Source organism: Canis lupus, chromosome 29 (assembly GCF_048164855.1).
Source record: "Canis lupus baileyi chromosome 29, mCanLup2.hap1, whole genome shotgun sequence".
Classification (NCBI taxonomy): domain Eukaryota; kingdom Metazoa; phylum Chordata; class Mammalia; order Carnivora; family Canidae; genus Canis; species Canis lupus.
In genome coordinates this window covers 30,678,058-30,692,998 of record NC_132866.1, presented here as the reverse complement: position 1 = coordinate 30,692,998, position 14,941 = coordinate 30,678,058, and the positions used below count along the sequence as shown (strand labels likewise).

The 14,941-nt window shown below is 40.8% G+C and overlaps 1 protein-coding gene across 1 annotated transcript in view; it reads right to left on the bottom strand.

The window, feature by feature from the left end:
• Positions 1 to 13,934, bottom strand: part of ARHGAP19 (Rho GTPase activating protein 19) — a 62,935-nt gene extending 49,001 nt beyond the window's left edge. The window contains exon 1 of the mRNA XM_072805834.1: positions 13,799 to 13,934. Coding sequence (XP_072661935.1) covers positions 13,799 to 13,854 — 56 coding nt within the window. The 5' untranslated portion in view covers positions 13,855 to 13,934. The remainder of the gene's footprint in view (positions 1 to 13,798) is intronic.
• Between the last annotated feature and the right edge of the window lie 1,007 nt (positions 13,935 to 14,941).

The following is a 14,941-nucleotide window of genomic DNA, read 5'->3' as shown; positions in this document are numbered from 1 at the left end:
AATAAATTTAAAAAAAAATAAAAAATATATATATATTAGCCTGTGAAGCAGCACTATTTTAAAGAGATCTTTGGGTAACTGCTAAAAATCCTCTGAAATTGGAAGCAATTATGAGATTTTTTTCACTGTAGTTAGTCTTAAGCAACCCCCACTTTGGGGAAACACAATATACTTTCCCATTCAGTCTGAATGACACCAACTGTTGAGATGATGTAATGTTGAAAAGATAGCATTCTAATATATGAGACTTTATGGTGCATCAAGTATATAATATTTTAAAAATTTCAGGGTGGCTCAGCGGTTTAGCACCACCTTCAGCCAAGGGCCTGATCCTGGAGACCAGGGATCAAGTCCCACGTCAGGCTCCCTGCATGGAGCCTGCTTCTCCCTCTGCCTGTGTCTCTGCCTCTCTCTCTCTCTCTCTCTCTCTGTGTCTCTCATGAATAAATAAAAATCTTTAAAAAAAAAAAAAAAAGAAAGAAAGAAAGAAAATTTTGAAGTATCTGAAAAAATACTTTTTAAAAATTTAAATATTCTAATGTCTTTTCAAAACTTTTATTTCTCAACACCTAAAAAGAATCTATTATATCAGTTAAAATATTTATGCTTTAATAAAATTTAGGCTTTATCCTCTGTACAATCTTAATATAATGATGTAATGATGTAAGTATATGTTTCACATCAGTGGACTTCGATTGAGAGAGCTTGGTCACAATGACAGCTCCCACAAAAATGACCTTACCCAAAGAAAAAAAATAAAGTAGGCCTTGGTACCTCAGTGAAGAAACTATTATTGCAACCAATGGAAGGATTGTAAAAATTTGATGCAAAAATTTGTTAAAATGATAGATGGACTTACGTATACAAAAACTGGCCATACTTCAAAGCACAGCTTATAGTGCATGTAGTGCTTTCCAATTAAAGTCTAAAGGAGGGGATCCCTGGGTGGCTCAGCGGTCTAGCGCCTGCCTTTGGCCCAGGGCACGATCCTGGAGACCCGGGATCGAGTCCCACATCAGGCTCCTGGCATGGAGCCTGCTTCTCCCTCTGCCTGTGTCTCTGCCTCTCTCTCTCTCTCTCTCTCTCTGTCTACGATGAATAAATAAAATCTTTAAAAAAATAAAGTCTAAAGGAAAGTATCTGATGATAATATCAAGTATAATATTACTAAATTGTATCACTGTGTACTCTCTCAGTTTCTGATCTTCCCCTAATTCTTAAGTTTCCTGTTATTTGGTGAGTTATTCTTCAGTTTCATTGTTATTACTTACATGGTTTAATTTTGCAATTATATTCAGCATGAAAATAAAACAAATGAAGAACTTTTTAATTATATTATCTTAGTACCTTTAGGTTAATTGCTAAATTAATGAGTTTCTCCCCTCTCAAAGGTATAATTAAAATACATTTAGCAAACATAGCTCTCATTATTGTGACATACAATTAAAAATTTAATATGTACAACTATGTGATTTCTATACTCATGAATTTTTTTATATTGATAGAATCCAACTAAAATGACCTTATCTCTAATCAGATGACCTATTATCTTAAAGCTGTCAAATAATGTTTTACTTCTTTATTATAACACATCGTAGAAACTTGGACAAAGATCAACAACCAAGCCATTTTAATTTTCTAGGGGAAAAAATAAGAAGAACAAAAAAAGAAAATTGAAATCATACAATCAGGAATATGTCTGAAGTGGATATAGCTTTATGTGACATCTTGGATCTTTTCTGTTTAATTGGGGGAGGTTTATTTGTTATAGACTGGCTCAGATTATTATTGTAGTTTTTTTAAAGATTGATTGATTGATTGATTGATTGATTAAAAGAGAGAGAGCATGAGCAGGGGGAGGGTAAAGAATCTCAAGCAGACTCCCCACTGCCTGGGGAGCCTGACATGGGGCTCAATCTCACAACCCCTGAGCCAAAATCAAGGGTTAGACCATCAACCAACTGAGCCACCCAGGAGCCCCAATTACTGTGTTTCCATAATCTTACTGAGTCTCAAGAAATTAGTTTGATACTATGTAATACACTCTGGTCAGGAAGCAAGAGAAATAAAACCCAAACTTGATTAAATTTATGTGAAACTGATCTATGTTGCCTTTAAAGGAAACATTTCATTTCCATACTTGTGTATACAAGCAATATTTTAGTTATGTATTAATTTTTCAAAAGCCAAAGGATTAATAGTTCAGCACAACTAAATTCAGCAGGCAAGTGACTGAATTTTTCTGTGGTTCTATTTCTTTCTTGGAGTAACCAAAAACTGTGTCTAGCTTTCAGGTAATAATTCATCTTGACAAATAACCTGTATTTAATCTGGCAACTGATACTGTTATTTATTATGTTTTCATCCAATTATCTTAAAGCTATGGCTTTGTATAGTGTTATAATTATCCTAAAAGCTATGCTTTATATAGTGTTACAGTTATGAATTGACACTAATACATTTCCCAATATAAAAATTCTATCATTAACCCACTTCATACTTGAATAATTACTTATGATAGATCATAAAACTTGTGAGCATCTGACAAAATTGTTTTCCCCTCACTTACATCATTGTAGTTTTATACTTAATTACAGAAAAGAATGATAGTTTTCCTACAAGATGTTAATAGCTAAAGACCACAGCACAAAAGATAAAAAAAATCATTAACTGCCAAATCCATGGTAGAGACAATAAACGATGTACAAATTCAGGAGGAGAAGAGAAACTTTCACCCTTACACAAGAGTTGAGATTTGAGGTAGGTCTTAAAGATGAACAGGGTTTGTTTAGTGGAAAAAATAAATAATACTTAAATAAGGGGCCTTTTTGTTTGATTTTTTTGTTTGGTTGTTTTTTTAAGAAAGATAAAACGTGTTCTCCACATATTAGTGGCAAGCCCTTTTCAAAACATAATCTTAAATAAAGGAGGGTGTACAGAGAGGTTACTAAGATAGTATAGTGGACATGTTATTTTTGCATACCCAACATCTATCTTCCCTTTCCTCTGGTAACAGCACCCCTATTTTCCTTTGGGCAATAACCTCGTCCCATCTTTCAGTATATGTGTTTTGGTGGGTTGAACCTACTCCCTGGTAGCAAGTGTGAGCACAGGCTTACCTAATCGAAACATTCTGTATTCCTCATTGATTGAGGCAAAGGCCCACAAAGTCAAATCAGGGGGAAAAAAAGACCCAATTCCAAGACTCTCGCTGGATACTAAGATTGCTAAACCTGTGGAATGCCACTAATGGTGGTCCATTACTGCCATCTTTAGTGAAGAACTTGCATTTTCCAAAAGCAAATACAGAGAAAATCAGATCTAAGAAAGCAAGCAGATGCCTACTGACATTAAGATTTGAGAATTTAAATACAGATTAAGCCATTCCTGATCTACCCTTAGGATGTTTCAGTTTCTTGAGCCAATCAATATCATCTCTTTGCTTAAGCTAGCTTAAATTTCTGTCACATAGGGACACCTGGGTGGCTCAGTGATTGAACATCTGCCTTTGACTCAGGGTGTGATCCCGGGGTCCCAGGATTGAGTCCCACATTGGACTCCCTGCAGGGAGCCTGTGTCTCTGCCTTTCTCTGTGTCTCTCATGAATAAATAAATAAAATCTTAAAGTTTATATATAAATATACATATACAAATATTTAAAATGTCCCACTATATAAATAAGTCCCAGTCCCTTTTTTTTTTTATTTTTATTTATTTATGATAGTCATACAGAGAGAGAGAGAGAGAGGCAGAGACATAGGCAGAGGGAGAAGCAGGCTCCATGCATCGGGAGCCCGACGTGGGATTCGATCCCAGGTCTCCAGGATCGCGCCCTGGGCCAAAGGCAGGCGCCAAACCGCTGCGCCACCCAGGGATCCCAGTCCCAGTCCCTTTTAGTCATTTTGATTATTCTACTTCCTTACCTCCTACTTAGGAAATCTCTATTCTCCAAGATCACTTCTTGCTGGGCTCATTATCACCACTGCCTCCAAAGCCTACCCCTGTGGCTGTGGCTGGCAGCCTCTACTCAAAAGTCACCTCCTCTTCTCCATATTCTCCTTTTTAAATTTTGTCTTATCTCTTATGCTTCTCTTTTCTGTACCAATTTCCCAATGCTTCTCAGTTTTTCACAAACCCATCTTGGTTTTCCTTACAGATGTGAACTTTTGTTCAGCCAAATACACCAATCACAGCACACAGCATGTAACTTTTGGTTCTTCAGCTCAATTCATTTCAGCAATTTTCATTGTTCCACATTATTCAAAGGTTCTTTTAAAAAATAGCAAAACTCTGGGGGTGCCTAGGTGGCTCATCAGTTAAGCATCTGCCTTCGTCTCAGGTTACGATCCTAGGGTCCTGGGCCCCCTGCTCAATGAGGAATCAGTTTCTCTCTCTCCCTTTGTCCCTCCCTGCTCAGGCCCTCTCTCTCAAATAAATAAGTAAAATCTTTTTTAAAAAGTAGCAAAATTTTCTAGCATAATGCTGTGTTATGCCAAATAACTGATGTTGATGTTAAATGTAAATTCAGGATAAAAGAGTATTACTCTAGTAATTATAACTAAAAACTACACTTGTTCAAAAGATCCAGGTGCAGGGCGCCTGGGTGGCTCAGTTGGTTGGGCATCTGCCTTCATCTCAGGGCATGGTACAGGAGTCCCTGATCCACTCCAGTTGGGCTCCCTGCTCAGCAGGGAGTCTGCTTCTTCCACTCCCTCTGCCCCCCTCCTGGCTTGTGCTCTCTCTCACTCTCTGTCTCTCAAGTAAATAAAGAAGATCTTTTAAAAATATATTTTTTTAATAAAGATTCAGGTGCAATACTGTACATTAGACCTTGGAAGAAATGCATTAACTCTTTTAAAATTATATATATTTCAAGATCATTACAAACCACCAATTTCCAAAACTTCATATAACTACCTACCAGAAGCTCTAGGTAAAAAGATAGAGAAATTAAAAGTAGCTTGCTCAAAAACACACACGGCTTTAATTGAGAGAAAAGTATCAATAAACACCCCCTCCGAGATATTTAAAAGTTTGAAACTGACAAGATCAATAAGATATTACTAATACTTTAAACACCAGCATGCCTCAAAAAATAAAATTCAGACAAACGATAGTTATTAGGTTAAATACAACTTGTTCCAGATTCTTTAATCCAGGAAACAGTTATTCTATTTGGAAAGCATATAGACTTTTACAAGCCTACACGCAAATAAGTCTATCAATACAAATTTAACCACCAATCACTTTCTTGTCCTCTCTGACTTGTTTCAGTCCCTCTTCATTCATTCAGATCCTACACACTATCTCATACTCACTCCTCTAGAAAAGTCTTAGGAAGTGCTGCAGCAAGGGAAGCACAGAACTGGAGGGAGATGACTCTCCACATATGCCAGTTACAGATTTAATGCCCCTTACCCATCTTTGGCCACTCTGCAAAAATGGAGCTGGAGCCTTTATATTTCCTTCAGCTAGCACAATATTGAGCATTATTAATAAAGAACATTGGAGAGACACTGCAGGAAGAAGACCCTTCCCTTTCTAGTTCCAGGGCACTCCGCTAGGTAAGCTCCTAAATATGCACAACTTCTCCAGCTCCCAGCTCTCACAGCAAGGGCAGCTTCTCCAGTGATAGCTTCCTGCTCCTGCAATCCTCAGCACTCAGCAGCATCCATAAACCAGTAGCTTCCCTCCAAGACACCTCCCTATGAACAGCTTTCCCCAGTACCCTAAAGGGTGGATTTCTTTCTTTCTTTTTTTTTTTTTTTTTTTTTTTTTAGATTTTTATTTATTTATTCATTAGAGACACAGAGAGTCAGAGACATAGGCAGAGGGAGAAGCAGGCTCCCTGTGTGGAGCCTGGTGTGGGACTTGATCCCAGGTCTCCAGGATCATGCCTTGAGCTAAAGGCAGACACTCAACCACTGAGTCACCTAGGCGTCCCCTAAAGAGTGGATGAAGTTCTATGAGGCGAATTTCCAACAAACTCTTTTCTGCCATTCTATGTGAGCCACAGCCAAGCCTTAAACAAGGTCTGGACCTCTTCCTGGTACATTCTACTCAGCCCTAAAAATTATACTGGATTCTTTTTTTGTTTGTTTAATCAAGGTATAATTGACAAATAAAACTGCAAGATACTTAAAATGTACAACAGGATGAGTTTGATATATATAAGCTGTTTCTGATATTTACTATATAATATAATATAATATAATCTTTAGAAATCTCTTTTAGGGGATCCCTGGGTGGCGCAGCGGTTTAGCGCCTGCCTTTGGCCCAGGGCCCGATCCTGGAGACCCAGGATTGAATCCCACATCGGGCTCCCGGTGCATGGAGCCTGCTTCTCCCTCTGCCTATGTCTCTGCCTCTCTCTCTCTCTCTCTCTCTCTCTGTGTGTGTGTGACTATCATAAATAAATAAAAATTTAAAAAAAAAATCTCTTTTAGTTCTTACTAGCTAATCCCTGTTACCCTAATTCCATTATAGTTAATAATTCTTTATTTTTTAATAATTCTTTATTTTAAACATCCTTTAGGGATGCCTGGGTGGCTCAGCAGTTGAGCTTCTGCCCTTGGTTCAGGGCGTAGTCCCGGGGTCCCGGGATCGAGTTCCACATCGGGCTCCCTGCATGGAGCCTGCTTCTCCCTCTGCCTGTGTCTCTGCCTCTCTCTCTCTCTCTCTGTCCCATGAATGAATAAATAAAATCTTTAAAAAAAAATCCTTTGGGGGATCCCTGGGTGGCGCAGCGGTTTAGCGCCTGCCTTTGGCCCAGGGCGCGATCCTGGAGACCTGGGATCGAATCCCACGTCGGGCTCCCGATGCATGGAGCCTGCTTCTCCCTCTGCCTGTGTCTCTGCCTCTCTCTCTCGCTCTCTGATGACTATCATAAATAAATAAGTTAATTAAAAAAATTTAAAAAAAAAAATCCTTTGTTCAAATTACTATATTAGTTTCTGTGTCTTAATTGAACTCTGACTGATACATCAAGTAACACTAGAAAACCATCAGCACAAAATAGATGGGCACTGGCATTTCTAGAAATAACCATCCTAAAAGATGGCTAATAAAAAATGTAGTTAAGGGGGTTCAGGGGAGCCTGGGTGGGTCAGTCAGTTAAGTGTCTGCCTTCGGCTCAGGTCATGATCCCAGGGTCCTGGGATAGAGCCCCACATCAGGCTCCCTGCTCCGTTGGAGCCTGCTTTTCCCTCTCCTGCTCCCCCTGCTTGTGTTCTCTCTCTCTTTCTATCAAATATATAAATAAATAAAATCTTAAAAGAAAAAAGAAGAATAAGAAGAAGGTTCAGGCAAGATAACCAGAGGTATCCTAAAATGATCATTGCTGATTAAAAAAAGAAAAAGAAAAAGCAATAATCTAATCAACTGTGTGCCCCAAAGATAAAATGAGACAAGCTGAGGGTGGCTTAGTAGGTTAACAGTCTGCCTCAGTTCAGGTCATGATCCAGCAGCTTTGAGCTTCCAGCTCAACTGGGAGTCTGCTTCTCCCTCTCCCTCTACACCACCACCACCACCCCCCCCCCCCCCGCCCAGCTCCCATTCCCTATCTCGCTGTCAAATTAATTAATTAATTAATTTTAAAATCTTTCTTTTTAATGAGACCAGCTGATATACCTACTTTGTATATTTGGTAATTTGCATTTATCAATTGGCTTCTTGTGAGCCTGAATGGAGTGAGTCTCCTCAAACCCACCTTTTTTTTTTTTTTTTTTTTTAAGATTTTATTTATTTACTCATGAGAGACATAGAGAGAGGCAGAGATACAGGCAAAGGGAGAAGCAGGCTCCATGCAGGGAGCCAGATGCAGACTCAATCCCAGGACCCCAGGATCATGCCCTGGGCCAAAAGGAGGCGCTCAACCACTGAACCACCCAGGCATCCCTCCTCAAACCCATCCAATGGATAAAATAGTGTCTTGGATTTGCAGTAACAACAAAAACAGACTGCCACTCTCTGATGACCTTACACACAACCAACCAGCAACCTCCATCTTTAATCACTTGTTAATTTCACAAATTCTACCAAAGATTAAAGGCAAAGAAAAGTAAGCTACTTACCAGTTTATGTGGATTAATTTTAAAATTATATTGCTTCTTCCCCTCTCTTTCTAGCAAGGCTGGCCCTATCTACAAGTATAATGATCAAACACTCTAGGTCAGGTAATTGATAAAATAAATAAATAAATAAAACTATTCAGGTTCAAGAAAGACTACTGAATAATCTGTCATTACCCTTCAGGTAAGATTTGACAGCACAAATACAAAACCAGATTCAGATTTTTTTTTTTAAGATTTTTATTTATTTATTCATGAGAGGCACAGAGAGAGAGAGGCAAAGACACAGGCAGAGGGAGAAGCAGGCTCTACGCAGAGAGCCCGACGCAGGACTTGATTCTGGGTCTTCAGGATCACACCCCGGACTGCAGGCGGCGCTCAACCGCTGCACCACCGCGGCTGCCCCCAGATTCAGATATTTTAAATCATGTTTTCCCACTTGTGCATATGAGAACAGGGAAGTCTTCCTAGGATCAGTAAAGGTTCCATCTATCACTTTTCTTGAAGGCCACACTACTTTTTAGAGAAAGAACAATATAACAAAAAGTCTTCAGGAGGGACCCCTGGGTGGCTCAGCAAATAGGCATCTGTTTTTGGTTCAGGGCGTGATCCTGGAGTTCCGGATGGAGTCCCACATCGGGCTCCCTGCATGGAGCCTGCTTCTCCTCCCTCTGCCTATGTCTCTACCACTCTCTGTGTATCTCTTGTGAATAAATAGATAAAATCTTAAAAAAAAAAAAAAAAAAAAAAAGAAGAAGTCTTCAGGAAATTATGTGTTTAGTAACCCTATTCCATACTCTACAGTGTATGTAAATTAGAAGAATGCAGGACCCTTTCCCCACAGATCTAAAGGCACCTTCTTTATCCTCCAAAAACACTTTGAAAATGGCATGCAAGCATCCAGCAGTCTGTTCCTAAGCTTCCTGCTGTTCCTAAATTCTAGGAGCAGGCTTGAGCCTCAAAACTTGGACACTGCTGTCACCAACTTATGACAAATACTATCACTACAACGGCTTGCTTTGCTTCTTCCCTCCAACCCTGTATATACTCCTGTTTGCTTTTCCTGGTTCACAGCAGGTTTCTTTTTTTCCCTGTGAATATTGAGGTTAAAAAGCCTGTGACTCTTTGTCATCAATTTCCCCTCCTCATCTAATAATAGTTAGCACTTTAATTTTTATATATCTTTTCAATCCAAAAGTACTGAGCTGTATTTCTCTACTGCCAATTATGTGGGGAGGTGGCTCTAATTCCTTTCCTGCTTTAGCTTTTTCTCTCTTTGGCCTCAGAGAGTCTTAACTATTTTTATATTGCTATTGGTAGAGAGGATAGCTTCTATTTGTGGATTCCTCTTTAGAACTATTCACTTAAAAGTAACCTGAAGGTATAACTAAAGTTAGTTCAATTTTAAAGCATTATTCCACCTGATAAAGACCAGAAAGAGGGGCAAAGCTGTTTACCATCAACAGGTCAAAATAGAATTCTTTACAGGCCAAGCAATTTTTTTTTTAAGATTTATTTATTTGAGAGAAAGCACACAAGCAGGAGGATCAGGGAAAGAGAGACAGAATCCACACTGAGCATGGAGTGGGAAGCAGGGCTTGATGTCACCACCCTGAAATCATGACCTGAGCCAAAACCAAGAGTCAATATTTAACTGACTGAGCCACCCAGGCACCCCCAGAGCAACTTTTTCTTATTTCTTTGACTAAAACAATTAAAAGCATTGCTAATTACTAGGAGCAGACTTAAAATAATGATGAAGAAATAGAAAACTAGTTCTTAATGGACAAGCATAGAATTCTCCATTCAATGTGCAAATAAAAACTGATCTGTGCAAATCAGACCATTCTTTCCTCTTCTTTATGGAATGAATACAAAGGGCCACACCACCAACAGAACATTAGAAAGATTAATATCTGCAGGGAAAAAAAATACTTTGTGTGGTATTTATCACCACAAGGAATATTTTATGTATTACAAAAGACTATTATTTATTCAGTATTGACCATCTACACAAAGCTAAGCTTTGGGAATATATAATAATATATATGTCCTGCCCTCAAAAAAGGCTTACATAAACCCAAATTCTCTTTTACAACATGAAATTAATAAAAGTTTCAAATTCAGATGAGATTCTGTGAATATGTGTTGATCATGTAACTAATACTAGCACTGAAAATTTAAAGATTTATTTATTTATTTATTTATTTATTTATTTATTTATTTATTTATTTATTTATGATACACATAGAGGGAGGGAGAGAGAGAGAGGAAGAGACACAGGCCAAGGGAGAAGCAGGCTCCATGCAGGGAGCCCCATGTGGGACTCGACCCGGGACTCCAGGATGGCGCCCTGGGCCAAAGGCAGGCGCCAAACCGCTGAGCCACCCAGGGATCCCCAGCACTTAAAATTTAAATTCAGGGCAGCCCCAGCGGCCCAGCTGTTTAGTGCCGCCTACAGCCCCGGGTGTGATCCTGGAGACCCGGGACTGAGTCCCAGGTTCCTGCATGGAGCCTGCTTCTCCCTCTGCCTCTCTCTCTCATGAATAAATAAATTCTTTTTAAAAATTTTAAATTCAGTTGGCAAATTCAAACTCCACCTGCTACAGAATAATGTTTTGTCTTTAGGTTCTCATCACAATTCAAGATTTTAGAGCAGGATGAGAGACGAGCTGATTGAATTTATCAATCCTCTCTACAATTTCCAGGCAAAAAATGATCGACCATTTTATAGGCACCTCCAGTGGTGAAAAATTCTTCCTTATAAGATATTGACACATTCAATCAAACATGTCCATCTCAGCTAGGAAAGGAATCCAGTCTCCACTCATAAACCTATCTTCCCAAGACCTGGAATCTCCTATTCAATACAAATGGCACCAAATAACATCAAACCAAAGGGTTTACACTTTACACTGAGACAATGAAAATAAGCTCACTCTATTATAAATTCTAATATAGAGATGCCTGGGTGGCTCAGAGGTTGAGCTTCTGCCTTCAGCTCAGAGTGTGGTTCTGGATCCTGGGATGGAGTCCCACAAAGGGCTCCCTGCAGGGAGCCTGCCTCTTCCTCTGCCTATCTCTCTGCCTCTCTGTGTGTCTCTCATGAATAAGTAAATAAAATATTTTAAAAATAGGGACACCTGGGTGGCTCAACGGTTAAGCGTCTGCCTTTGTTCGGCTCAGGTCATGATCCTGGAGTCCCAGGATCAAGTCCCACATCAGGCTCCCTTGCATGGAGCCTGCTTCTCCTTCTGCCTGTGTCTGGGCCTCTCTCTCTCTCTCTCTCTCCCCCCCCCCCCCGGGTCTCTCATGAATAAATGGATAGAATATTTTTTTAAAAAATCTTTTAAAAAATAAATAAATTCTAATATATATTTAATCAGTTAAGACAACTAAGGTCTCAAGGCTGTAACAAGACTACCTGGAAATTCTTTCTAGGAAAAGGTACATTTTGGTATGCCTGTAGAAATTATGATTTTTCTAAACTGCAGATCCCTCTGATCTGTTCTTTAGTTCCACCAGGAAAAAGAAAATCTATCACGTACTGAATGTTATTACCTGCTAGGCTCAGGGCTAGCACTTCAAAAAGGACTCTCTAATTTAATATTAAGATTCTCTGGAGTAGACATCATTATAGGTTAAGAAAGTGAAGCTGAGGGAGGTTTAAAAATTAGCCTGTATTTTATTCTTTTTGGTGCTATTGTAAATGGGATTGTTTTCCTAATTTCCTTTTTAGATAGCTCATTGCAAAAATATAGAAATGCAACTGATTTTTGTATGTTGACTTTGTATGTTGCAACTTTACTAAATTTATTAGTTCTAACTGTTCGTCTTTTCTTTATGTAAGATCATGTTGTCTGCAAACAGGAACAATTTTAGTTCTTCCTTTCCAATTGTGTAGCCTTTTTAACCCATTTTCTTGCCTAATTGCTCTGGCTGGGACTATTTGCTTTGCTCCTTATCACAGTGGGTCATCACCTCACACCTGTCAGGATGGCTATTATTAAAAACAAAAAACAAAAACAAAAGACAACCAAAGTGTAGAGAAATTGGAACCTCTGTATATTGTTGATGGGAATGCAAAATAGTGCAGCTGATATGTAAAATAGTATGAAGGTTCCTCGAAAATTTAATTTTTTTAAATTTTTATTTATTTATGATAGTCACACAGAGAGAGAGAGAGAGGCAGAGACACAGGCAGAGGGAGAAGCAGGCTCCATGCACCGGGAGCCCGACGTGGGATTCGATCCCGGGTCTCCAGGATCGCGCCCTGGGCCAAAGGCAGGCGCTAAACCGCTGCGCCACCCAGGGATCCCTCCTCAAAAATTTATAAATAGAATAACTATTTATAGTTATCCTGCTTCTGCACATTTACCCAAAAGTACTGAAATCAGGATCTCAAACAATTTACCAGCACTCTCGTGTTCACTGAGGCACAATTAACAATCACCAAGATATGGGAACAACTTTTTTTTTTTTTTAAGATTGATTTATTCATGAGGAACACAGAGAGAGAGAGGCAGAGACCCAGGCAGAGGGAGAAGCAGGATCCTCGCAAGGAGCCCGAAGCGGGACTGGATCCCAGGACCCCAGGATCATGCCCCGGGCCCAAGGCAGGCACTCAGGGATCCTGGAAACAATTTAAATGGCAATGGGCAGATGAATGGAAGAGCAAAATATGGTATATACATAGAATGGAATATTACAGCTTTTAAAAAAGAAAATTCTGTGGGCTGCCTGGGTGGCTGGCTCAGTCAGTTAACCGTCTGCCTTTGGCTCAGGTCATGATCTCCGGGTCCTGGGATGAGCCCTGCAAGGAGCTCCCTGCTCAAGGGGGAGTCCCATTCTCCTCCTTCAGCTCCTCCCCCTGCTTATGCTCTCTTGTTCCCTCGCTCTCATGTATTTTTTTATTTGAAAAAGAAGAACATTCTGCAATAGGGGACAACATGGATGAACCTTACGAACATTACGCTAAGTAAAATAAGCCAGTTACAGGAAGGCAAATGATTCCACTTACATATATGTGGTATCCACCGATAGGAGATTATTTACAATAGTCAAATTCATTGAATGAAAGAGTGGAATGCTGGTTGCCAGGGGCCAGGAGAGAGAAAATGGGGACTTCCTACTTAAGAGGCATAAAGTAACCGTTAAGCAAGACTAAGCTCTTGAGATAGGCTGTACAACACTGCACCTATAGTCCACAATGCTGTCAGGCACACTAAAAATTTCCTAAGAGGGTAGAACTCGTGGTAAGCATTCGAAACCACAATACAAAATTTTTAAAAATTCGTTTTAATTGGCCCAAGAACTCAGACCCATTTCCAACGGACAGTCCAACCCTTGATCGGGTTCAAGACGTACTGCCTCGAAGCAGATTGGAAAGTGTAACAGAGCTGTCTCCCAGCCCTGTGTGACGTTAGGGAATCCGCTTAACAGCTCTGGACGTGAGTTTCCTCACCACCAAGCAGGGTCTCCGCGCAGCGGCACCGGGAGGGTCCGCAGCCACCACACGGGCGGACCTCGGTCCAGCATCAGCGGGACCACGCCGAGGCCAGGCTGGATCTCAGTTCCTGGGCCAGAGAGCGGGCGTAAGGAGGCGAAACGCCGGAGGAGGAAGGAACAAAGCCCGGCCCCACTGGGTCACCAGGACCCAAAGGAAAAGCGTCAGTACGACCAGCCCACGGCCTCGTTTCCTAGGCAGCTGGACCAAGAACTCGGCTCACCTCGGGCGAGAATCGCGGGCTGGCACCTCCCCTTCACTTTGCGCCTCAGTCGCCATCTTAGTCAGCAAACTTCTTTCACAGCTCCCATCTCCGGCCCCGCCCCCACGCCTTTGGATTGGCTAAGGTGTTTCCCCCCTCTTCCATGCGATTGGGTGGCTAAACAGTTCCATGGTATCATTGGTCTATTCAAATAACCAACGGTTATTGGTCACCCCCAGCCGGGGCGGAAAAGGGTCAGGGAGGAGACGCTGCCCCCGAGGCCTGCTGGGAGTTGTAGTGTCTTGTTTTAATTCCACCCATGAAGATCTGGTCACAAATCCCTAGACTCCGCTCAGATTGTGTCTGGATATGAAATCTCAGAATTACACAACTGTCTAAATTGAACAACTCTCTAAAATGCTAGATTCGTGTTCTGTCTTGACACAGATGCCAAGAAGAGTAGGTATAACGCTGCCACCAAGAAGTACTTAACTATTTATTATATTTCGTTCACAGCCTGCTTTTTTTTTTCTGTATATTTTTTATTGGACTTCGATTTGCCAACATATAACACCCAGTGCTCATCCCGTCAAGTGCCCCCCCCCCAGTGCCCGTCACCCGGTCACCCCATCCCCCCGCCCACCTCCCCTTCCACTACCCCTAGTTCGTTTCCCAGAATTAGGAGTCCTTCATGTTCTGTCACCCTCCCTGATATTTCCCACTCATTTTCTCTCCTTTCGCCTATAATCCCTTTCACAGCCTGCTTTTTTTCAGATAGCCACACAGCATAGTAGGGGTCGTCACTTCTGCTTCTTTCTACATGCTCCCTTCCGGCTACCCAGAGAACCCACAGGCTTTGCCTTGTCTGAAACAAGGATACAAAAGCGGCATAGCTTTGTCCCTGGCTGAGCTTTAATGTTTAGTAATGATTTTTTTTTTTTTTTTTTTTAATGATAGTCACACAGAGAGAGAGAGAGAGAGGCAGAGACACAGGCAGAGGGAGAAGCAGGCTCCATGCACCGGGAGCCCGACGTGGGATTCGATCCCGCGTCTCCAGGATCGCGCCCTGGGCCAAAGGCAGGCGCCAAACCGCTGCGCCACCCAGGGATCCCAATGTTTAGCAATAGAAATAATCATAATTATGCTTGCCTTCCCTGATTCATA